Consider the following 26,611-nt stretch of genomic DNA (forward strand, 5'->3'; position numbering starts at 1 on the left):
GCAGAGAAAAGGAATGCCTTTCATTTCCTGGGAAGACCTCATTGTTTAGAAAGGGAGCTGTCAGTTTCCTCCATTTACAATTCGTCAAACCACGCAGAAGTTTGTTTGAAAGCTAAATCATCAGGCATCATAACAAAACAACACTGCGGTGGCCACTTTGTCTGATGGTTGTGAATGCGTTTTCAGAGATAATTACAGTGATGGGGATTATAGTAGCATCAATAAAAAGATGTGCACTGTCCCACGAAAAGATGTCGGAGACCTTCTGAAGAAGGCACATATGTTTCCCTCTGTCGTTTCAGGAAGCTCAGCACTTCCCAAACACACGTGCAACTGACCTGAGACAGCTGGTGTGTCATGTTACATATAAGAATATTTGCTTCAGGGAGATTAGATTCTTGCTTAACCATCATTTTAATGGTAATTAATATGTCATTCAATATGCAACATGAATACAATTTCTGGGAGCTTTTTTCATTAGTGTGGTATTTTAATTGTACTGCATACAAGCTTTATACTTTATGCTAAATACTAATACATGACTTATTAAAGTTTTACTATAGAGTTTAATGTATATAGGACTCAAACTTTATCCCTTAAATAAATGTTTTTCAAATTTTATTTTGATTACGTACTCCCATCATCCAGATATATATTTTTAGAAGTCATGTTTAAATATTTTGTTAAATTATTATTCTATTATATGTAATATATTTTAATAGAATATTTTTTTCTGATTTAACAAAGCAAGAAACTTGCTTTTGCACATCCTGACTGAGAATCACTTTCCTTCTGTATCGTAACTAATTTTCTATCACTCTACCTTGTACAAATTCCAAAAGCTTAAAACTAGCGTGACAAAAATTTTCTCCATTTTCTCTATTTTACTTCAAATCTTCTTCCGAAAGGCAAATTTATCGAGCCACACAATTGTCACAGGAGATTTTCAGTGCACGGTTTCTCAGCGATTGCATGTCTAATGAAGTGTTCAGTTCAGTGTGTACAATTCTCAAGTTTGAAATCCTTCTGGTAATGAGGAAATCATAATTTTTAGCACTTCATTAGGCTGTTAAAAAGCAGGTGTGAACCTCTCTGTATTCTGGAGACCACCATGACTTCAGCATATGCTTATTCCTTTAAAGCTGAACTTTCATAGCATGGTCATTACATACATTACATTACAAATATGCATTCTGGCCCCTTTCAAAATGTCTCATGAATTGTATTAGCATTTCTAGCGTATTTATTTTGGGCCTATTTAACATTTGATTAAGTCTACCATGTTCAGTAACATATAAGTTATATAGCCTGAATTCCAGCTGAGAATGTGCGCTTTTGTTCAGCTATAATATGAACATTTTAGTCAGTAGCCATAAAATCATGACTTTTTAACTATATTAATTTGTTCATACTCGTATATAAATATAAAATTTATTATGTTATTAGATGCAGACTATCAAGTAAAATGCAGACCATCAGTTAAAAATGGATAGTCATGCAATTGACATTGCTCAAAAAATAAAAAGTGGCCAGCGTAGTGATATAATCTCAAGAGTGTTCTGAAAAGAAACTTGAAATCTGTTGGTTACATTATGAATGGAAATTATATCCCATTACATTTCCCACTCAGTTTAATGACCTTATGATGAATATATGTAGCTGTGGGACAAAGGGAAGTGTATTATTTAGCTTGTAATACCAACATCAGCCAGATGATAACCAAAACCCTGAAGTTCCCCTTAAAATCACTGTATAGTTTCCACACTGCTTACACATATGCAGTTGAATGGAACACTAAAGAAATCACCCAACACTGAAGTCATTGTCAGGACATTATTATTTCTAATGAAAGTCTGCCATACTTTAATAAGAGGTTGTTAGTGTTTTTAGAAAACAAGGTTCTGCAATTAATATGTTCGTATCTCAACAGCGGAAGCACTTTGTAAAGAATGATCTGTTTATAGTTAATACAAAGCTGAACCACTGAACATAAGTAGAGACTGGCTAGTTGGCTACTAATTTTGATTTATATTTATAGACACAGCCCCTTCCATAATGATTCTGCAAGGACACCAAAATCAAATAACAGATCAGGGTTTGTTTGGATTAAAACCAGGAAATGCTTTCATGTTTTTAATCTTTCATTAAGGGACTACCTTACTTACAGAGTCTCGAGGCTGTGCAGTCCCTCAAAGCAGTTCTGTCCGAGGGTCCGGATCATGTTGTTATGAAGATGCCTAAACATAAAAACAATCATTAGGAATATAATAAACATCAAAACAAACCCTAGGAATGACACCTGCCTGGCCTTGTCCATTGCTTCAAATAAACGTAAACCAGTGGAGGATGAGAGGATGAGACTATCATTTCACTGCTTTGTAATTAAAAGATTCTTATGGTGTCCTGTCAAAACAAGACATGTGTTCCAACTTCCTCTTATTTCCTGATTTCCTGTCCTCACACTGACTCATGTACAATGTAATTTAGTCAAAAAGAGCATGGTCCTGGATTAAGGATTAGGGTAAAGTTTAAGGTTGGGGTTAGGGGCTTTTCAGAACATTCCTAATTTCCCTTCTGATTGAAGGGACTGGATATATTTTGGGGTTAGCTACTAGGCATGTTGACCCAGAAACACATCCTACTTGGATTATTCCTGTTGTGTGAAAGTAGATACTTACAGCACAACCAGGTTGGATAGGTTCCTGAAGGCATAGTCTGGGATGTGAGTGATGCGGTTTAGAGCAAGGGTCATAGCCTGGAGCGAGGAGAGGTCATTGAGGGCTCTTACTGGGATCTCTGTCAGGGCGTTGTCATCAAGCCACAAGTGTCTCAGGGACCTCATACCCGAGAGGGTCCTTGCTGGCACCTCCACAATCAGGTTGGCATCCAGACGCCTGTTTTTATGAGAATGAACAGTAGCGGACTTTTATTCTTGTAGACAGTTTATGTATGGAGTAGAAATTTAGGAGAAAATGCAGTCAGTCATGTTAAACCAGGATCCCAGGTGGTTTCAACTTTAACCTCAAATATGTGCATTGATTGATTGTCAAATTAGCAGGAGATTAGCTGAAGGAAGTGTTATCAAGACACTGTACACTACCCACCCTCCATAAACATATACTTGATGTTCTCCACTGATGCCTGACCTGGTGGGACTGTAGCCCCCAGTATTTGTGACCCTGTCAGTGACTCCTTTTCCGAAGAGTGTCCTGTCATGGAATCTTACCTCTTTCATTTCATTCATCAAACTGCCACGCCTTACATAGGTGCATAAAAAGGATGCCAAAGGAGCCACTAAATGTGGCTAAACAGAAAGAGATACTGTGCTGTGGTCTGCGGTCACAACATTTCTGCTTTGACGATATCATAATTAAAGGATAATTTGGTTGCCTCTTTGTTTCTATCTTTTGTTGTTCTGGTGTAAGGTTTGGCACCACTACCTGAGTGATTTAGTTTTCCCCCCAAGTGATTCATATGCAAGGGTTTTATGAAGCTATCTTTAGTTACTCCAGCATGAACTTGTTTAATGAGAGTTTTGGCATGGTCGCGGCTCTGAATGTTTGATGAAACATTGGGAGCCCACAGGTGGAGTGCTATGCTTTGTGGGTTTTTAAATTTTTAATTTAAAGCTTTTGGAGAGAGGGTGCTAAATCACAACAAGTGTGTTTCAGAGGATAAAGAAAAAAGTTGTGCAATCACAGACCAGGCATACAAGGGCTGCAGATGCAAAGATTCCACTCTCGATCCAACCACATGAAGGCGTTTTGAAAATTCGCCATTTCTCTTTCATTTTCCTTGCACTCATATGGTGTAATAAAGCACCGATTGATAATTTGATGACTTTGCGGCATGGTGAGTTGATTTCATTAAAGCCACCAAGCAATTGTTGCTTCACACCGACTGGAAGGCTTTAAGATGCTATTGAACCGTTTTTCTCTCTTATTTTTGGATATTAAACAAAGAAACTGAGCTAAAGATAAAAGCTGTTAAAAAACAAAACAAAAAACAAACAAACAACAACAAAAAAAAAAACATCAGAGGTTGCTAGAAATAATTGAAAGTGCAGACTTTGGATTCTTTCACAAATCTAACACCCCCCCACCCCCCACCCCTCCAATTTCTTTGCAAGGCTTTTGTTTTTCTCAGACCTTAGGGCCTTTGGCACTGCCGGAACTTTTTGTGGAACTACCCACTTTTGGACGTTTTCGCACCGCTAACTAGAGTAGGTGCAATTTTAGTACCGGACTGCCTTTTTCGAGAACCAGATTAGCTGTTCCATCCTCCTGTGGTTAACATTGTTCTTCTTTGTTAACATTGTTGAACACCACGCACAAATGACAATGCTGTCAACCAGCTTACATCACGTCCTAGTACACACTGTCAGTGCGAATGCAACCCTTGGGAAATAGTTTGCGCAAAATTGTCCCAGTTCTTAAGTACTGTACATTTAGTTCTGGAACAAACGTGGTGCCCTAGTGACATCTCCAGAACCAAGATGAATGTCCTCCCTATGTCAACAAGTTAAGCCTTTGATCTAATGAATGTTGCCCCCTGGATTGAGTGGATGAGGGGTGTGCTAAACATCAGTGATCAGTGAGTCGTGATGTATGATAGCAGCAGAGCACATTGAGTTAGCCGCAAGCACTTCCCCTACATTTTTCCCCATGACCTTTCACACACATTAATTTTACACTGGCCTCTCCTCATGTCCCCTCTGGCCTCCTCAACCCTGAGGGTAATGCATGAAGAGCATCAAAAGAAGAGGATCTTGAACCCAAAATACAATGCAATTTGGCTTGGAAAAACTTTATTCTAAGACTACATTTCCCATGCTTTGCAACTCTGCTAGGTTTAACACCAATGTCTTGCTGATTACTCTTAATCATTTGGCTTGATAGGCTTAAGACTTGAAACTGCATGTTCAAACATTGCTTTTGCGGTCTCTTTTGTGTGGAATTTTATTGTAAGCATCATATGATCAAGGGGTATGGCATTGCCTCTGATTTAATGAAGGTGAGTCTTGTTGCTCAGCTTTTACTGGATCTTTATCAGATCTTTCTTTGATAGACTAAATCCTGGAAGGTTGGTCTTGACATCAAAGGATGCTCTGTGCCGAGTGTAGCAAGTATAGCCTACAGTCCTAAACTCTAGTAAAGAAACAAAGATGAGTTTCATCACCGATCCTCTGTCTTGCCCCAACTCATCTTCTCTCTGTCTACATTATTCTTGTAGACAGTTTATGTATGGAGTAGAAATTTAGGAGAAAATGCAGTCAGTCATGTTAAACCAGGATCCCAGGTGGTTTCAACTTTAACCTCAAATATGTGCATTGATTGATTGTCAAATTAGCAGGAGATTAGCTGAAGGAAGTGTTATCAAGACACTGTACACTACCCACCCTCCATATACATATACTTGATGTTCTCCACTGATGCCTGACCTGGTGGGACTGTAGCCCCCAGTATTTGTGACCCTGTCAGTGACTCCTTTTCCGAAGAGTGTCCTGTCATGGAATCTTACCTCTTTCATTTCGTTCATCAAACTGCCACGCCTTACATAGGTGCATAAAAAGGATGCCAAAGGAGCATCAATAGAAGAGGATCTTGAACCCAAAATACAATGCAATTTGGCTTGGAAAAACTTTATTCTCAGACTACATTTCCCATGCTTTGCAACTCTGCTAGGTTTAACACCAATGTCTTGCTGATTACTCTTAATCATTTGGCTTGATAGGCTTAAGACTTGAAACTGCATGTTCAAACATTGCTTTTACGGTCTCTTTTGTGTGGAATTTTATTGTAAGCATCATATGATCAAGGGGTATGGCATTGCCTCTGATTTAAGGAAGGTGAGTCTTGTTGCTCAGCTTTTACTGGATCTTTATCAGATCTTTCTTTGATAGACTAAATCCTGGAAGGTTGGTCTTGACATCAAAGGATGCTCTGTGCCGAGTGTAGCAAGTATAGCCTACAGTCCTAAACTCTAGTAAAGAAACAAAGATGAGTTTCATCACCGATCCTCTGTCTTGCCCCATCTTCTCTCTGTCTACATCGGGCGCCAGTGGACTTCAAACCTTATAGCCCCCCAAGTGGTTAACCGATCCCCATCTTATCATTACCCTAAATTACATGTTTGTTGAGAACTAAATGCCTTTCTACTCCTGTGGGAACTCAGGATAGAGCAACTAGCCGAATCACTACAAATTCTTTGTTATGGGGGATTGAAAGTGAGCGTAAATTGGCTGGACGAATGCCAGAGTATCTGCCTCACTACAGGGAGGGTCTGGACACAGTCTATGCATGTCTGGAGCCTCTTCTGGAACCAGGAATGTCTTCCATGTGGAAAAAACTCTGTTGGTGGCAAAGGAATTAAATTTGTATGCCATGACTCTAGTGAAAACATCCTCACAAAGGTAGAAGGAAATGAGCGCATGGATATTTATGTGGAATTATTCATTTGGAAAAAAAGTGGGTGTGCGGATCCACTCTGGGATTCTGACTGGCATTGGGAATAATTGAAAGGAGTGGAGGGGTGGATGTGAGTGGAGTAGATGGACAAGGCTAGACAAAATACCGGACAATATTTAGATTCTGACCTTTTCATGGGGAGCCTGTTAGGAAGGGGGCGTGATTCAGATTAGGAGGGAAACTTTGGACATATGGGAAGAGGGAAGAGTAACTGATGGAAAATGTGTCTCTTCACAACTCATTGAATCTCCCAGCGCTCATTCAGGAGCTGTTGCAAAGTGTCTGGTGGTTACCTCAGCCCTCTTTTTCACCATTCTGTTATTAAATGTGATGTTGTCATGTTTTGTCTTCATCAAGTGGCCTCTGGAATATTATATTAGTCTCTGTTGTGAGTTAGCCTTTAGCTAATAGCTCTCAGAGAACAGGTATAAACCCAGACTCACTGAATAAATTTCAAAATGTGATCACTGAATTGCACAGACCACACCAAAACTACTATGAATTTTGTATGTTTTTTTCGACCAAGAATTAAAAAAAGAAGAAAATCCACAACAAAAAAGTATATTTGGGTCTCACTATTATACAGCCAAAGAACACCTGTTTTACCACTACCATGTGTGTCCTAAATTGCAAACTTGATCCTCCCTGGTAGGGAGTTCTTTAATGAAGGGCCTAATGGTCCTAATAGGCATATAAATAACTGGCTTTCCTGCATCAACTCTATTAGAGATAAATGCCAAGAGTTACCTCATGACTAGATTGCACTGTGGACCAAATAACCCTACTGCTAGAGAGTTTATCTGATAGATGGGTGCTAAATCATTTATTGTGTTACTGTGCTTATGTTGTGCTTATGAAGTTATATTTTATACATAATTCATGATAAGGTAAATGTTTCTGGATGAACATTTTTCCTTCCAATTTAGACTTCTTTTGTTGGACGATGGAAGCATTTCTAAGTAGAATAACATTTCACATGAGACCAATCACTGAATCAAGTGAATCCATTTTATTCCAGCTGTTAAGCTTAAAGCTGTGGTCACAAGCAAGAGGTCTACACTTGGCAGGTCGACATATCCAATGTTGCTTTAATGTACACCATTGTTTCATGTAAATCTCTAACAGCCCACGTTTGCTTTTGATGACTTGAACTATGTGATACTTACAGAGAGAGTAAATTGGGTAATTCCCATGGGTCTTCACTGGGCAATCTCTCTAACTGGTTATTCTGCAACATCCTGTAAAGATACAGTAAATTAAAATTAGAAATATAATTAATTTTGTTTTGGTGAGAATTAAACAGTAAATATTTTTAAACACAATGTGATTATAATAAAATTAATAATAAAAACAATATTATCTCAGTGGCAATGGGTGACCTTCTCTTTGTATTAATGAAATGTTTTAAAAATGTTCCATTACTCAGTTCCATATGTGTTTGATGGGTGGTATGGTTGAGCAATAAAGCCATGTTGATATTAATAGAGCATGTCAGTATGGCTCTTGGGAAAAAAATGTTGTCCAGCTTACTGCTAATGAGGTTACCTGTCGGATCAGTCAGGAGATATGATTTCAGGTACTGTGTGGTGCAATTTTCAGTGGACAAAACCAGAACATGGGAGGGGCAGAGAGACTGAACAAGACAAAACAGAATGAGGGGGGAAACTGCCTGGGTGGGCCACTGAGGTCATGCTCATAGGACTCATTGAATTAAAAAAAACTAAAAAAAACAGGAAGTGGTAGAACAATGACACTAAGCTCTTTGAACAAAGCAAATTATTCCAATGTTAGAGCACGCGGCCAAAGATGTTGAGCTTTAATTACAGGGCAGACAGCTTTATCATGTCCAATCAAATGAAACTCCTGACATTGACCACGCAGCAGAGAATTGCTAATGTTTGAAGGAATAATTACACATTTTTGTGGGCAGGATGACCTTATCAAGGAAATCACGGCTCCACCATAGCCATCAAGACTTAAAATGTCTAGCAGTCTTGATATGATGCTGTGAACAAACCTAAATTATTTTGTTATTCAATTGCCACAAAGTATGTATTCATTCCCCCCTGTACTTTTAGTTTTGCATGGCATTGCCATATTTTCACTAACATATGTTTTTGATGTGATATTTTCGTTATGTTTTTCTTGCAGTTTTAGGTTTTTGTTTATATTCTTTGGCATTTACACGTGATTCTGCCTCACTGAAAACTGAACATTAGATAAAACATCAGAATGTCAGGTACAAGGGCCTCAGACAAGTTTGGTTGTTGAATAAGATATAATAGGGCACATAAAGCAAACAGAGACATATGTAACAATTGTTATACCCAACCCAATCCCTTTTTGTCTACATTAACCATTAAAATAAGATCTCTGACAATGATGGACATTATCTTGTTTTCAATACAAACTAAAAACATTCAAATGTTTTTGAAACTGAACTAAATTAAAATAGTTGTCATTTTCCTACTAAAATGTTAATCTAGCAATAGTTAAAGAAAACTTGTTCAATTATTTTTAATTACTGAAAAGGTATATGATGAAGACATGAATATGAGAGTTTGGGGGTTTTTTATGAGCCAATAAAATGATTTGACGTGGCAGGGCAATTTTCTTGTGGTATACAACCAAATAAATGAAAATAAAAAATAAAAATCAGTGTCACTGGGTTGTTGAATGAAAATATTGGGGTAATTTTTCTATATCTTCCAGGAAAACATAGAAAGGTGCATATAATCCTATGTGGAAATTCTGAGATGTATGTTGGCCTGAATGAAGTTGTTCCATCCCTGGCCTTTGTCTGTCCTGTTCCATTCCATCAAATGGGTTTAAGACAGTCCGTAAAATAAAAATCTGTCAATAAACCATCAGCAAACACCCAGACATAAAGAACAGCTCACTGACCATTCACCACAGAGCAAAACCTGAATCATCACCTGTCAGAGGTTCTGTTCCTAATTTTGCAGTAAATGACACTGCAACAAAAGTATTTTTCGGAATGAATCACCCTGAATGTTATTTTCCATAGAAGCATTAACTGAAACAAAAACGCTCTCGCTCTTTCTGTCTTTCATTACTTACAGGACTTTGAGGTTGTAGAGGCCTTGGAGCACGGGGCCAGGGATGTGTCTCAGGTGATTGCCCGAAAGTCTCCTGTGGAAGGACAAAATAAGTGCTTTGGTTCATTTGCTGTCCGTCACATTGATGACTATAACAGAGAGAAGAGAATCTGGTGAATTCATAAAGACGAGTATGCATGCGTGTGCATTAAAGAGCTCATGATGGAAACAAAAGTGAGAGATCTCCTTGGACGCAAGAACCACAGCAGCTGGGGTTCAGATCTCTTTGGCCGCTGGTCTTGTACAGAAATCTCTCTTTTGTATGGTCTCCAAACACATCAACACATTTTGAAAGAGGAGCCAAGATATGAATTCGCTCTAAGCTCCTTTTGCCTCCCGTGGCAACAAACAAGTCATAGTACAACTGAATTTACAATGGTAAGAGTTGCTACTGAAGTGGAAAATGTACTCTACGATATATTGTTAGACCTTGGTATAGTTTGAGGGCCTCACGGTACAGTCAGGCTGCGAATAATGAGAGTTTGATGTGTATACTAAAATAAAAAATTGTGTTGCTAAAAGAAGAATATAATGTAGTCAGAGTGCATAATGTCACCTGATGCCAAACAGACAACCTCCAACATTATGCGTTCAGTGCCAAAATTTGGCTATAGGCCCCAAATCCAATTTTAGTTATTTCAACAAATCATCCAAATCGTCAATCATCATTTCAGTTGACCCCTATAAAAATCACTGTATAATGTGCAAACAGCTGCAGCCAGGCAGAGCATCATTGCTGATACCTCTGAAAGTACTCGAAACATGGGAAAGACGTTCCCAGAAATAGTGAGAGCAAATATCAACCAGCTGTAGGCTCGCTCATCTAGACTAATCAATTTGTTTATCAAACAAACCACTTAAGAGTTCGTGCCTGATTTTGGGTGGCAGAGTTTGAGGAAAATCTGTCGAAGCCTCACAAGGAGTCCTGACAAGCTAAACAGGACCACCCATACCTCCTTACTGCTTTGCCCCAAAGTTGCTCCATCCTGCCGGAGTAGCCTCAATCTCCTCTTGTACTCCAAATGGCTCTTTATGTGTGACAAGATGAAAGTTTTGAGAATTGCTGCCAATGTTTAACATGTAAGTCAGCTTAGCTAATGTGATTGGTGCGACATGTCTGGCAAAGCAACAACAGTGTTGTATATAGGCACATTGAGGGCCACATGAGCCAATAAAGAAGAACGACATAACCCAGGATTGGGTCTCTAACAAGGTCTGACAGATCACACTCCTTTATGCGCTCACACACACACTACCATCTTCCGCCATTGAGCCATGAAGTCTCTGAGGTTTTTAATGGCTATCACTTCATGTTGTGCCAGACCACACTTCCATCCGTCAACTCTATTTCTGGTAAGACCGTGTGCCGCCACTCTTTCACAAACATTTGTCTTGCATAGGGCAAGAGACAGAGGGAAATAAAGCAGGGAGATGAAGGGGCTGGGGAAAGCAAAAATAAAAGTGTCAGATTTGGAAGCTGTGAAGCTTAGCGGCTCACCCCGTGTAAATAGGCCAGTGACGGTTTCACATGAATGTCGGATGAGGTTTCAGGCACGTACTACAGCAAGCTGTTCTGCTGAAAGCTCATACCAGCTCTGCGGTCAGCCTTTATCCCTCGATATAATTCAGTCATGTATCTAAACACTGGAGCTTTCTGCTCTATGTATTTTCTCACATCACAGACAAACATGGCTTTAATGCTAATTTTCTTAAGCCTCTTGTGCCAGCATACTGTATATTCTTCAAATGATGAGTGTATTGTTATGGATATTCGGAATGTTTGTAAAGTCTTCAGAATTTAATCTGGCCATGGGAACAAAATGAGATTTCTTTAATATCTCAATGCAATTACATTTTGATGCATTGTATACACAGAAACACAAATCCAGAAGGATTTCTTCACTCAATGGAAGGTATTTACAAAATAGAATTTCATTTCTGTATATGAAAGGCATTGAAGTGTAACTGCATTCTGTCATTAAATGCTGCATTTAGTATCATGTAATCCATTCTTTACACAACATTAATCAGGTTACAGTTGCAGACCCACACTTTCCCACTAGAGCAGTGGTTTCTGATCCTCCTCCTGGAAGAATATTGCCCTACAGACTTTAGCTCAAACTTTCCTCAACACACCTGTCTGGAAATTCCGAATACCTGAACTCTACAGGACAACTGCTCTCCAAGAGCACGACTGGACACCCCTGCACTAGAAATTTCAATGTGGACTGTTTGATTTTGGTCTTTGCTTCACTTGGCTGGTGTGAAAATGGTCTTCTGAACAGTGGTGTGTTCTAGCAAATCACAGACTTAAGTTACTTGGAAAATTGGTCTGGTTTGATTCTTGTGAACCCTGGCAATATTTGCAGTCAATACGAACACAGTCCATGTTAAATTGCATCTGTGAACACCTTTATTAGGTTCAGCTGTGTTTGTTTAGGGTTGGAGCTGAACTCTGCTGGTTGGCTACCGATGCTTTGTCGATAGCATAGTCACATTTTAGGAATAGAATTTTCTCTGCGCAGCTTGTCTCAGAATAAAATGCCTTTGGCGAATGAAACCGTGGCATCTTCGTGTCCTGAGTTGTTAACTGATAGTGCTCATTGTAGAAGTCGCATTGATGATTTGGGTATGCTGGGGATCTACTACTACACCAGGAGTGGCCAGCGTTGGTCCCGGAGAGTCACACCCCTTGTCCAAATACCCACATTTGCAATCTTTGCACTTGACCACTTGATTACTTCCATGACGTATTTCCTGTATTTGATCCAAGTGTTCAAGTAAGCATGAAGACACAAGTCTGTGTGGAACTTTTCATTCCCTGATGGGACACACTTTTAGTGTTATAAAAATGCAAGTGTTTACAAAGCTTTATTTTTATTTTCAAAGCTTTGCATTTTAAAATCTACTTCTAAATGTCAGTTTAGGAGTACATGTAACACAATTTAATTTAGTGGTGCTTATAATTAAGTGATAAAAAGCAGTTGCAAATGTTGTACAAAACAGTTATCACCACTACTCATTTGCACCAATAAAACACACCAACTCTTTGTTTTATTACCAAATTATATATGATATCTAACTATATTAATATTTAACATACATATTCAATAACACTTTACAGTAAGGTTCATTAGTTAACTTCTTTAGTTGACATGAACTAAGAATAAACAATATTCTACAATATTTATTAATCTAAGTTAATGTTATTTCAACATTTACTAATGCATTATTAAAATCAAAAGTTGTGCTTTCTAACATTAGTTTAATTAACATGAACTAACAATGAACGACTGTATTTTCTTCCATTAAATATTGTAATAAATGTTTTGTTCATTGTTTGTTCATGTTAGTTAATACATTAACTAACATTAACTAATGGGACCTTATTGTAAAGTGTTACCAAATTTTTTAGGCTTCTGTATGGATTGATTTGCTCATTCTAGCTTATAAGTTTTATATCCACCATTGCAGGCTTGAGACTTTATATTCTTTATATTTTTTATCTTTATATATCTTTATATTTCTTATTGATGTAGTACAATGTCCCCTTCTTTGAGGTCTTAGTCATTTCGGTGTCTTCCTTATGCCTCAGCAGCATTGAAGTGTTGAAGAGTTGAAGAAATGGCTTCATATAGTCCCTAATATAATCTTCTCCTGAGAGTGCATCTGAAATCCAGTAGTGGGTCCAGTGTCTTGCTGACAGATTCCAGGACATCTATATCTTGCTAGGTTGGAACCGGATGCCTCGCTGCCTTGTCCTCAGACAGGACCTGAGTTAAAGCCCTCTGCTGCTCTAAAATCCTGTTGATCATCATCTGTCTGGAACCCCATCTTGTTTGGCAATCAGATATGAGTGAATGTGTCTGTAAATTTAGATCCTTCTGGGCTTTTTCAAGAGCACCTCTGGCGTTCCAGCTGTGAGAAAAGTTACCCACCAGCTTCTTGCTGATACCTGTAGCGCTGCACAAATTGTTCATAAGACTTTTATCGTTAACTGATCATTTACAGATATTTACATATATGTTTGGTTTCTACATGCTTTCTTCAAAAGAGCTAAAATAACCCATTTAATCTCAAAGAATATAATTTGTGAATTATAATTATATTGCGAGTGTAGCTCTAACTCCTTTACCTCATCAAACCCAGATATAGGGACATATTGTTAAATAGTTTTTGCCTTAATAAACTGCTTATAAACTAACTTTAATGATAAGTTACTGAACTTAGTGTCATAGCATGGCATAGTAATGGCAACAGTAGTAAAAATGCATGATAGCTCAGTTTCCACTTGTGCCTTGCATTTGGGATGGCAACTTGAGAAAAATATACGTTTGTGATGGTATAACATAACATTTGTCAAGGTGACCAATCATGTTTGTAAAACCCTGTACCCTGTCTTACGCGAGGTGAAATGTTATCGCATCAGTGATATCTTTCTGCTGCTTGGAAGCTTTCTAAAATGGTGTAACAGCAGCAAATGCATCCAAAATAGTTTTTATTTTTATTTTTTTATTTTGCTTTGGACAGCAATCAGAGTTGGCTTTGCACTCATCATATAGAGCTTTTACAAATGTGTGCTTTGTAAATACTTAAAAAAAAAAACCTTAAATCAGAATTAATACTTTATATCAGTCAAAAATTTTGCAGGTTTTTCTTCTTCTTTTGAATCAAACACAAAAATATGTATATGTTTTTCCCTGCATCTCACCTCTGTGATCTGACTATTACTCATGCGCACATCGCAATGTCGATGCTGAAATAATTTATTGTGCAGCCCTACTAAACATACTACTTAAAACCAAATAGTACAAGATGAAAAGAGACCAGTGGAGGCAAGAGGAGGGGAATGAAATCAAACTCAGGTTCAGAACAAGCAATCAAACCAAGTGTGAAAGCAGCCTAAAAGACACTGCTTTAAACAAAACCTCTTTGAACCCTTCCCTAATAACCTGTGCCAGCCTTACTAGTCTTTGCTCTCAGTCCAAAATTGTCCCAACTACCCTAAACACTCCACTCCCCTACAAAGGACCATTGGATATGAGATTAAGGAAGGTGTGAATGAGAAAAATCTGCTATTGGCGGCAACCATTTCAAAAGCTTCGACAGATTTTGGGGTTTCACTCTAAACTGACCTTCAGACCAAAATGGTGTAAACCTCAAAAACGTCAATTTTTTTCCAAACAGAATTAATGCGTTTTGTTGGATGCTAGTTTCACAAGGCATATTTACTTGCTGCAGTGTGGGATCTCCAGCATCTGTCTAAATCAGACCAAACAATAAAAGCCTTCATCAGATGAAGTGTGAGCTGAGCTTTTTCATACTCCAACTTTACCACAGATGTTTGTTAAAATTACGCTTTTTGACAACCAAATGTGTCCTGACACTTAATCACAACCTGCTCAGAGCTCTATTGTTGCAGCTCTAGTCTGTTTTTAGCATCAATTGCGACCTCATAAAGCAGCAACCGCATGTTTATTAGAAGCAGTTTACGAGAATATGCTGCATTGCAGATAGTGTGTGTAAAAAGGTAGAGGCTGCCCGTTGTCTTTTGACCATTGAAAGCTGTGTTGACAACAAGCAGCACAAGTCAGAGGCAAAAAACCTTGGAATGGCTGGTTAGTGTTAGGCCCTCTGCAGCACATCTGTCTTCTGTTAAATGCCTCATTGGGGGACAAAATACCTTAAAAATTTAATCATACTTGTTGTTTTTTATTTTATTTTAATTATTTTTTTGGATTGTTCATGAAGAGGTAATTACGGTTGTTTCAGAGAAGAATTGTTAGCAGGGAAAGAAAAATAAGGTCTTAATGGGACTCATACTGGTGGAACTCTTAATATATTCTCATTTACTCTCATCTCATGGATGTATCGGTGAGGAATTTGAATTATGTGTTTTCCTCATCCACATGGAATCTATTCCAGCAATTGGGTTAAAAGCTTTTTTAGATTTCTGCTGAATTTCAAACACTGGTCATTCATGAAAATGTAAATCTCACGCATACTGTAGCTGTTCATTAGCTGAAGTGAGCAATATTTGCAAAGCAAGCGACACAAAATGGAATTAATGATGTTTTTAAAAAGGTTTCCCAAACTCTTCCCCTGCCTGCCATTGGTTGGAAAAACTAATAGAGCTGCTTCAAAACACACACCATTAGTTGAAACAGCGTTGCTATGTTGGGCTGGTCAGGATTTTAACTTAAGATGCACATATCAGCTTTAAGCGTTTTGGCAAATGTAACATATTCTACCATAATGAAATTCATTCCATGGATTTCCTCCCTCAATCAGCACATACAAATGCCAGCAGATTCCTTCTGGCCCTGCTCGTGCATAATAAAACTTTTCACAGATTGTATTAAGATGTTGCAGTACGCAAACATTAAACCCTTTTTTTTTTGGAATGAGGCCTACATGATAAATTACTTTTTTAAAAGCTTTAAAAGGGCTCACTTTCATTGTCTACGTATTGAATTATTTATTTTTTGCAATTACTGCAAGCATAATGCAACACAATGGCAAATATAAACATGCACAAATAGCGATTACTTGAACAAATGGCTTAAACCACATATGCATTGCATTATTAAACAATTGTATTTGAAGAATTCTCTGACTGGTGAAAATATCATTGGTTTTAAAACCCTAAGAACCGGGTCATATTATTTGCAATGCAGTTTCCTACGATATCAGTTTCATTGCATGATGGAAAATGTTTCTATAGCTAAATCATTTTTGATTGGATCCTGGCATGAGGAGGATCTGGAAATGGAGAAATGTACACGTTGTGACTGCACTTCCTCTGGCTTTGAAATCCGAACTCTCGCCAGCTCCCTGAAAGTGACCCTGTCTTCTCAAATATGTATTCATCATCACTATAAACTCTGACCTATGCGGAAATAAGCTTCGCACGGCCCCTTTTGATTCTCTTGTAAAAAAAAATATTTCACAAGCCAGCGTTGTGGAAGCTACTTTGAAACCTTCGTTTCCCAAGCTGCAATGTGCTTTTTCTGAGCGCGAACCCCTAAAATCCTGTCAAACAGCGCCTGATTACTAGACTAAGTTATCTTTCATGTCTGACTGTGCTAATGCTGTCAAAAACACATAAGGTCTAAATATAAGCACATTTGTTTATGTCTAAAGTGAAAGTAAACAGTTGAGAGACAGCCTGATGCAAAATTAAAATTCAGTCATTATTTACTCACTTTCAGATTGGCCCAAACCTGTATTCATTTCTTTCTTGTGCGGAACATAAAAGAAGATATTTTCAAGAATGTGGATAACGAAACAGTTGCTGTTCCCCATTGACTTTGAGAGTAGTAAACTAAAATACTATGGAAGCCACTGGGGACCAGTAACTGTTTGTTTACACTCATTATTCAAAATTACTTTTACATCCAACAGAAGAAAGAAGCTCATTCAGGTTTACAACAACTCGAGAGTGACTAAATGATGACAGATTTTTTATTTATTTATTTTGATTTTTTTGGGTGAATTATCCCTTTAATGTTTATAAAACAACAAAACCCAAAAGAGAAAATCACTTACTCTTGACTTTATACAGTGTATACAGTGTTTTATTTTTTTAAATGCAATTTACCTCAATAATAAAGCACTGTTTGTTTTATTTGTATATTATGAGTGAATTTGTAATGTGTATCTTTGTTCTTATTGTTTTTAAATAACAAAGATAAAATAATAGCAAAGATTTTGGCCTAAATGTCTGCCTTTTTGTGTAATTTGTTACCTTTTAAGCTTTGTTTTAAAATTGGGAAATTAGTTAAGACCTTGCATCGGTTTTCGGATCACCAGTAGTTCTTTCTGACAGTTCAATTCAATAAACCGGTTGAAGAAAACGGTTCACCGGTTCTTTTGCGCTCGACGTAATAGCGTCATTGGTGATGATTGCAAGCCTTCGGTTTACCTGGGGTCATAACATTAGCACAGAATCAGTTCAGAATCAATCACCAAAAGAATCAGTTTGGTTCAGACGCTCTGTGTGTCGGTTTGCTTCACACTGAATCACACATGTGCAGTATCATCAGCTCCTCAGTTCTCGAATCGGACGCGTCTGACAGAAACGGTTCTTGACTCGTGAACGAGTCATTATCTGGTTCTGCTCGGTGTTCTTCTTCAGCTCTCTCTTCACATCAGTTCAGTCAGTGTACTGTTTGAGTACATGAATTACTCTGGAATATTGGTTTGTTTGAACTCAGAGGGAGTGTCAGCCACATTAAAAAAGTTATCAGCTTAAGTCATTTGTGGATTAATGCGTATTGGAGATGTGAACCGTTTAAAATGATTCAGTTCGATTTGGTGAACTGGTTCAAAAAGATCCGGTTACATCGAATGATTCGTTGCGAACCGGATATCCAGCTGCTTTGTTTTGAACTCGCTCACAACAGACCTGGAAGAGAAGACAATGCTGAATAAAGTCGTAGTTTTTGCTATTTTTGGACCAAAATGTATTTTCGATGCTTCAAAATATTCTAACTGACCCTCTGATGTCACATGGACTACTATGATGATGTTTTTCTTACCTTTCTGGACATGGACAGTAGACTGTACACACAATTTCAATGGAGGGACTGAGAGCTCTCGGACTAAATCTAAAATATCTTAAACTGTGTTCCGAAAATAAAGGGAGGTCTTACGGGTTTGGAACAACATGAGGGTAAGTTATTAATGACATAATATTGCAAATTGGGCGAACTAACCCTTTAAAGGGACTATTCCAAAGCCCATTTCTGCCACGGAATAAAACACAAATTTCACAATTTCTCGCAATTCCGAGTGTATATATTGCAATTTCGAGTTAACATTTCACAATTAAGAATTGAGTTCGTATAGTACATCTCTTTTTAGGGGAGTTTAATTTTGTGAATGAAACGTTTTGTCTGTATCACAAAATGCATATATGCTTTTCATATTTAAATTAGTGCATCATATATTACATTATTTAAGGGGTCATATGATGCGATTTCAAGTTTTCCTTTCTCTTTGGAGTGTTACAAGCTCTTGGTGCATAAGAAAGATCTGTAAAGTTGCAAAGACTAAAGTCTCAAACCCAAAGAGATATTGGCTCATTCATGCATGCCCCCTCATGTCTATGTCACGTTGTGGGAAGATTTGCAAAACACCGTCCAAATGTTCACGCAAAGAAAGAACTTGTAACTTTCATTCCTGCTGTTATCGCTGGCACCATGTCATGGAGATGCTGTGTTTTTCATTGTGAAAGTGAAACTACTTTGTTTGGTATTCCAAAAGAGGACACAACTATAAATCAGTGGATAAGTTGTATTTACAACACTGTTCCGAAACAGTTCAACCCAAATATGTGTGCAATGCATTTTATGGACGATGAGGACTGTTTTCTGTGAGAGTAGCTTACAACGTGATGTTTTATTAACAAATTTCAGGAGGAGCACGCAGACAGATAATGATAACGCAGATAATTCACTATCAATAACTGCACCATCCATCCAACCACCTCTAGAGAGAACCACGCTCAGGTAATCAACGCGGCCAATTCAGCATCAGTAATCACATCATCTATCCAACCACCACGAGAGAGAGCCACTATAAATAATCATAGCAGCTTTAGATGTCACTGACTTGTCACTGACTAAACGTGGGCAATCCTGTGTAGAGCATCTGACATCATAGACATTTTGCAGATTGTAGTTTTGTTTAAAAAGTTTTAAAATGTTTTTCTTTTTATCTAAAAAAAAATCAAGGAAAATTGGATAGCTTATGATACGACCCCTTAAAGGTTGACGGCGTGTGACTTCAGAGGCAAGCAATGCAAACAGTGCATGACTTACATTTGCTATTGGTTTACAGCTAGACCACGAAAATGAAAGTAAGATTTTATCTCACAGAAAGTCCGATTTCTATACTCTTTCCCAGTGATTTTGGTCACATCACAAAACCTGACTAACTCAAACATAAGTCCTTTTGATCTGCCTGCTCCAGAAAAAAAATAAAAATTAATTGTACAGCCATATTTTTTCAGATATAAAGTCACTATGATGTGTGCAGTGAAAATGAGGTCACGTCATTGTGGTATAGTGGAAGGTGCCAGGTACAGGAGAGGATACAGTGCAGTCTGATATTAAGCTCAGTCATTAAAGCGGATGGAAGCCTTTGTTCTGATGACTGTAAGCTTCTCTGTCCTCCAGTCTGCAGTCACTCCAATTATCCTTCATTAATTACAGGATACAAGACAAACCCAGAACTCTAAAGATAGTTTAATCATGCTTCACTCACTAGTGTTAAATGAATGCTTAATGACAGGGATTAAATATCAATGAGAGATTGAACAGAAGGGAATTAAAAGAGAGTTGTGGGGAGTGGTGCGCCCCAGGAGATCATCTACAAAAGCAGGTGGGTGGCAACCTCCTATCTTGTTATTTATTTAGCTTGAACTGTGCAGTGACCATAGAGATGCAGTTAAACACTCCTCAATATGGTTAGTAACCAACCTCAGGGTATAAGAATCTTAATTACTGTGTCAGAGACATAACAGTAATAATAAAGGTACATCCAAATGTCTTACTGATATTGGTATATATTTCACCAAGTTCCTGTATTTCAAATATTGGCGTCAGATCCAAGCAATGCCAATTTTGTGGTTTTTAAATCACCAGGAATCCATGAATTGATCAAATAGCAACATAGCATCTGCCTACATTGCCAAAAACACTCCTTTACATAAAATTATCTGCACTTTCCAGCTAAAATAAATGTTTGAGGCTGTAACACAACACCGTTTATTTCTTTGACACAAATTATAATTAATAAAGATTTTGTGTTACGTAAGTTATGTTATGACCCCAAACACTTTTACAATAGCACATGATTTGTAAACTAATACATTTTGACATTTGCATCACATACTCGGCTCCATATATATACGACTTTTCTGATGCAGTAAACTTGCTCTCTAGCGCACCTGGTACAGCACTGCACTTGCGATACGTAGCGTTTGGGTATGAGTCCCGTTAAACACAACTCACAATAAAAGTGTCAAAGACTTGTAGAAGCATTTTACAATTGCATGGCTACTTCAGGAAATGTGTTTTTACGTGTTGTTGTTGTTTTTTTAACACTATCGGTTAGGTTTAGCATTGCAGTGCAAGTCACTTAGGGTATTTATCTTCCTAATGTGTAAATGTAATACATTGACTCCGGTAATGAGTTCCTGGTGCCATTATATGAGTAATTATATGAAATTTGAGGAAACAATTTCCACCTGCTCAGGTTATTGTTCATAAACAATGATTCTTCATTAATAGATAAAAAAAAAAAAAAAAAAATTAAATGTTACAGAGATGCACAACGGAAACAAGTGTAATCCTGGAAATCTTGGGTGTAAGATATCTAAATACAGTAGTGTCAGTCCTGGTGCTGCGCTGAGCTCTGCCACAGCATGTTTCATTCTGCATGTCTTCTAGGTGTGTTTTTAAAGGACCTATTTATATTCAAAAGAGGTTTTCGTTTGATGTGTGTAAGGAGGAGATCTACCATTCACTTTAAAGGATTCCTGCAGTTATACTTTCCAGCTAATAGCAGGGCTTTGATTTATTTTTTGGCAGCTCGCTGTTTATCTTACTGCCATGGTAAAGCAGACACTGTGTCATGTCCATTTTTTGCCTTTTGCACAAGGTGTTATTTTAACTGCATGTCATCGGCCTTCATGCTGAATATATATGATCGCCCGTCTGTATTTGCTAATCTTCTAGGCAGAAGCTTCTGATGTGAAGACAGCTTATTCTCTGTGCGTGGTTCTCAGTTTTCATACTGTAAGTGTGTGTGGAGTGTACAGCTCATCTCTGTGATTACTTCACATTGATCTGACGACCATCACATTGAACAAGACATGTTACAAATTACTACTCTGTCCATGCATGTGTTCATGTGTGTGTGTTGGAGGTTGTGTTTGATGGTTATAGCAACACAGGCTGTATAATTTGCTCTATATGAGTGGGACAGCCGGTTGGGTTCTGGTTTATTATGGCAGGACAGAGCGGGGGAAATCATCGAGCACTCTGCGGTAGGTGACTCCAGTGCTGTCACCTGCACTGACAGGTGTCAATCAAAATGAGTCACCACCACCTCCTTCCGTTCACATGACTGCATCCTTAAAAAGAAAGGAGGGATTTTCCCGCCCACAAGGCCAATTTGTAAAAATGTGTAATGTAAACAGCTTTTATGAAGATTACAATTTTGGTTCGTAGATTCTGACAGATTTATAGCTTTATGGCTTTTCTAACAAAGCTGTATGTGGAAATGTTATTTTTGTAAATTAAAGCATAGCATGGCATTTAGAGCTTGGGGAAAATGTAAAAAAAAAAAAATCTGTTCTCTTCATTACAAACGTGTGCATTTCTTTCTTCTGTAGAACACAAAAGAGGATATGTTGAAGAATGGGTTACCAAAGAGTTTTGGCATCTAGTGACTTCCACATAAGAAAGTCAGTCATACAGGTATGCAATAACATGAAGCTGAGTACATGATGATGCAATTATCAGATCTAACATCCTCTTCACACATACCAGAGTTCTGAAAAAGATTTATCCATCTCAAACTGTTTCTCGTTACCTAGATTTTCACTGCAGCTGAAATGTAAACACAATTTTTTTTGTGTGAAAATACACAAATTAGATGTATAAACATACACCAAACAGATGTGAATTCCAAACATTGTCAAGACGTGATTTGTGTGTTTTTGCTGTGGTTTGTTTAGTAAATTTGCTGAGGACCCCTCTGTATTTCTTGGACAATTAAGCTACACCGTCATTTACCTCCCCTTGTATAGTAAACTATGATGTACCAAAGATTTCTCCACTCGAAGCACAGTTGTACTACTGTTTGTGTCCTCATGAAGGTTGTTCTGTCATTAATGAAGCCAGGTTAAGGCTTTTCTGTTTATTGCTGTTCAATGTGAAATTCAGCAAAAAACAAAACAAAACTATGAAATCTAATTATGTCTCATCTATCTGTGGCTCTTTGTTTTTTTGTCTCAATATCTTTTGATCTATCTAGCAATCGTTCTGTCTGTCTGTCCCTCGATCCATCGATCCATCCATCCATCTCTGTCTGTCTGTCTATCTGTCTGTCTGTCTGTCTGTCTGTCTGTCTGTCTGTCTGTCTGTCTGTCTGTCTGTCTGTCTATCTATCTATCTATCTATCTATCTATCTATCTATCTATCTATCTATCTATCTATCTATCTATCTATTTATCTGTCTGTCTATCTATCATCTGTCTGTCTGCCTGTCTCTCTGTCTATCATCTGTCTGTCTGTCTGTCTGTCTATCTATCATCTGTCTGTCTGTCTGTCTGTCTGTCTGTCTATCGTCTGTCTGTCTGTCTGTCTGTCTGTCTGTCTATCTATCTATCTATCTATCTATCTATCTATCTATCTATCTATCTATCTATCTATCTATCTATCTATCTATCTATCTATCTATCTATCTATCGTCCGTCCGTCCGTCCATCCATCCATCCATCCATCCATCCATCCGTCCATCTATCGTCTGTCTGTCTGTCTGTCTGTCTGTCTGTCTGTCTGTCTGTCTGTCTGTCTATCTATCTATCTATCTATCTATCTATCTATCTGTCTGTCTCTCTGTCTCTCTGTCTGTCGTCTGTCTGTCTGTCTGTCCATCCATCCATGCATCTCTCTTTTTATCTAGCTATTTTGTCTCTGTCTGTATTTTTGCTTATCTCTCTGTTTTCATCTGCCTGTCTTTGTCCTTATGTCTGTCTATTTATCTATTCTCTTCATCTATTTCTGTGTCTGTTTTTATTTATCTTTATCTATCTGTCTGTGTCCATGGATTAGAGTTTAAATGTATGCTCCATTGTTATTCTGTCCTTAACAGGGTCAGAACACCATTAAAGTACTCTCCATGGCAGTCACGTCCTCACTGGAAGCAACACAAAGCAACAAGTATGTCTCATAAAATGTTACAACATGAAAGTGGACAGCAGAGACCAACAAAACCTTTTGCACTCCCCCAAGGCTGAAGCCTGCCAGAGACATGAGCTCTATATTTTGTTTTTTTGGCTTCTTGTCATAAAATCGGAGATGGGGAACAAAGCAGGGTTGAGTCTGTTGAGAGGGTTACATTAAAATTGCAGCTGGTCTTTTTCCTAATATGATACGATTCAAGGCTTTCATCTCCAAATTTGCCCCCAGAGAACAGAGGAGAGGTAGAGAGAGAGCAGTATTCATCGAATTTTAGTTGATTTGCAGAATCATCTGCAGTGAAAACATCAGATTCTGAGGCTTAGTTGGGTACATGGTCAGAGTAGGGGTCCTAAGGGTCATCGCGATTTGGTGCGCTCTAACCTTGTTTCATAATGTAAGTCCTATGCTGGATTAGGCTCTGAAGGTCACGCGTCACTAGGGTGTCTCTCAAAGCCAGGTGTTCACTTTTAAGGCCCTGAAATACTCATAGCAATGTGCTTTTTCATTCTTTGCTCAGGGGTAAAAAGAAATTTGAAATACCTAAGCAGTAGTTTAGTTTCTGCAAACATCCTAATGCTGCATTTGCTGATGAGAGACACGATTAGATGACTATTTAAATATATGCTTCATGCTTTCCTCTCCATAAGATCACAGCGGTGAGAAAACAGCAGTTAAGAAAGCATCGAATATCTGCAATTCAGCAGTCAAGTCATGTAACATTTATTTATATAGCACTTTATACAATAGATTGCTTTAAAGTGAGCAGCTTTACAGTATTAAACATGATCTGTCAGTGTCAGTGTTGCTTCCAATTAAAATTTTTACTTAATATTCTACTATAAAAGCAACTCTCCATTCTGATGTTACTCGCATCTGACCTCAACTGACTGAAAAGAAGAATCATATGTGACCCTGAACCACAAACCAGTCTTATTTGTCCCTTTTTAAATTAAACTGAATAAATAAGCTTTCCACTGATGTATGGTTTGTTAGGATCGGACAATATTTGGCCGAGATACAATCATTTAAAAATCTGGAATCTGAGGGTACAAAAAAAAAAACTAAATACTGAGAAAATCGCCTTTGAAGTTGTCCAAGTGAATTCCTAGCAATGCATATTACTAATCAAAAAATACGTTTTTATATTTTTATAATTTTACAAAATGTCTTAAATTTACAAAATATCTAAATGGAACGTGATCTTTACTTAAACGCACAGTATGGAATTTTTGGCCACCAGGGGTCATCAATCAAAATAATAACATAAGACGTACTTTGATGACGTCGGGAAAGAGCATAGGCTCATGGGAGTTGTTGTTCATTGGAACACGCGCTCTGTCGCTCCCCACATTCCTCACTCATTTTAACTGAGGCCGGCGACACACTGGATACGTGGCGCAAGCGTCTCAGCTGCGTGGCGTGTCAGTTTTTAATTCGGCTCCCATGTTAATAGGTTAGAGCTTGCAGACTGCCTGTGTGAGCCGCGCGTCTCAGGCGCGGCTCAAGGCGCGCGGGAAACGCGTGCTTGCTAGAAATAGAACCGACGACTATTTTTCACGCGACACGCACGTGTGTTGGAAGCGTTTCCAGGCAAAATATAATAGGAAAATATGTTTATATGTAATTTTGTACACAAATACATATTAATTCATGACATTTTGATGTTTGAAGTCTATAGGTTGACATAAATTCAGATATAAATGTAATTTAAAAAATAAATAAATAATTATTGATTTTCAAATATTGCACCTGTCTATAGTCTATTTTGCCGTCAATACTGTTGACGGTGTCCTTTATCAGTAGGCTTTATATTTATGTTCAACATGAAGTATAGATATTGTTGTCATGAAGACAAGAGCCTGGTCTGTCAGCGGTCTCCCTTTACCTACAGCAGCAGCAGCCTAGTATTTTGACAATCACATCTTTTCGAACGGAGAGATATATGAATTATCAGACCCCTATCAAATCAATATTCCATCTAGCTAGTAGTAATATATGTATAAAACACAATATATGTTAAAAAAGCTACTTTATCCAGCTAGATATAGAACACATGTAGATTTACATTATACTCTACATGAGAGCTAGTCCGTCTGCGTTTTACACAAGACATCATCGTTTCACAAAATATACGGATAGATATAGTTAGCTGAATGGATGCATACCTGTTTATTAGAATGCAAGCATCTCTCTGTAGTTTCAGCTTGTCACGAAGCTCTTTCTATCTTGGAAATGCAACTCCAATATTTACCCGTGTCTTGTTTGTTCTCTTGTCCCAAAACCATCTCAGGTCATTTATTTCACCCGTACGTTTGCGCTTCACAGAACGTGCAGGCAAAGCATAATCATGATCCATATCTGTTATTGATTGAAGTATAAATACGAATATAAACAATATAAATATAAAATAGAATAGTCTCGATCAAGACTAGCTACTACTTTTTCTTCTTCGTCTCGTCTTTGCTTCTGTTCACCTTTGTATTTGGCGGTTCCGCAGGAAGTTAGATAAACTAGAGGGGTCAAAGTTTATATGACGCCATAGACGTGCGACAAAACAGAAATAAAGAAACGTGCCGTGTCTTCTAATTAAACTATAATTTTCTCTGGATTTGAAAGTTCGTGGAAACTTTCGGGATAATGTAAGTACACAACTAAAAAATATATATAACATAGATATAGTGATATCTGCTATTTTTAAAGCAGAAAAATTACATATTGCACCTTTAATAATGATTTTTGGCATAAAAGAAAAATCAATAATTTTACCCATACAATTTTTTTTTTATTTATTTATTTATTTTTTGGCTATTGCTAAAAATATACCCCAGCGACATGAGACAAGTTTTGTGGTCCAGGGTCACATACAAGATTTACATGTCCTCATCACCTCACCTACATTACCTCATCATCATGGACATGGATTTTGTTCGAAATTACATGGCACCAGTTTGTTCTTCAGAGTTGCTTGAACTAAATTGGGGCCAAAGTCTGGACATACTTGAGTGTGTGAATATTTCTTGTTGATTTTTAAGACTTGTTCTAAACCTAC

General features: G+C 37.8%; 1 protein-coding gene across 1 annotated transcript in view; it reads right to left on the reverse strand.

Moving 5' to 3' along the window:
• LOC132129221 (leucine-rich repeat-containing G-protein coupled receptor 6-like) overlaps positions 1–26,611 on the reverse strand; it is an 86,472-nt gene that overhangs the window by 12,964 nt on the left and 46,897 nt on the right. The window contains exons 3-6 of the mRNA XM_059540735.1: positions 9,549–9,620; positions 7,634–7,705; positions 2,679–2,894; positions 2,166–2,237 (exon numbers count right to left, since the gene is read on the reverse strand). Of these exons, the coding sequence (XP_059396718.1) occupies positions 2,166–2,237; positions 2,679–2,894; positions 7,634–7,705; positions 9,549–9,620 (432 nt within the window). The remainder of the gene's footprint in view (positions 1–2,165; positions 2,238–2,678; positions 2,895–7,633; positions 7,706–9,548; positions 9,621–26,611) is intronic.

The sequence above is a fragment of the Carassius carassius genome, chromosome 46, assembly GCF_963082965.1.
Source record: "Carassius carassius chromosome 46, fCarCar2.1, whole genome shotgun sequence".
Classification (NCBI taxonomy): Eukaryota; Metazoa; Chordata; class Actinopteri; order Cypriniformes; family Cyprinidae; genus Carassius; species Carassius carassius.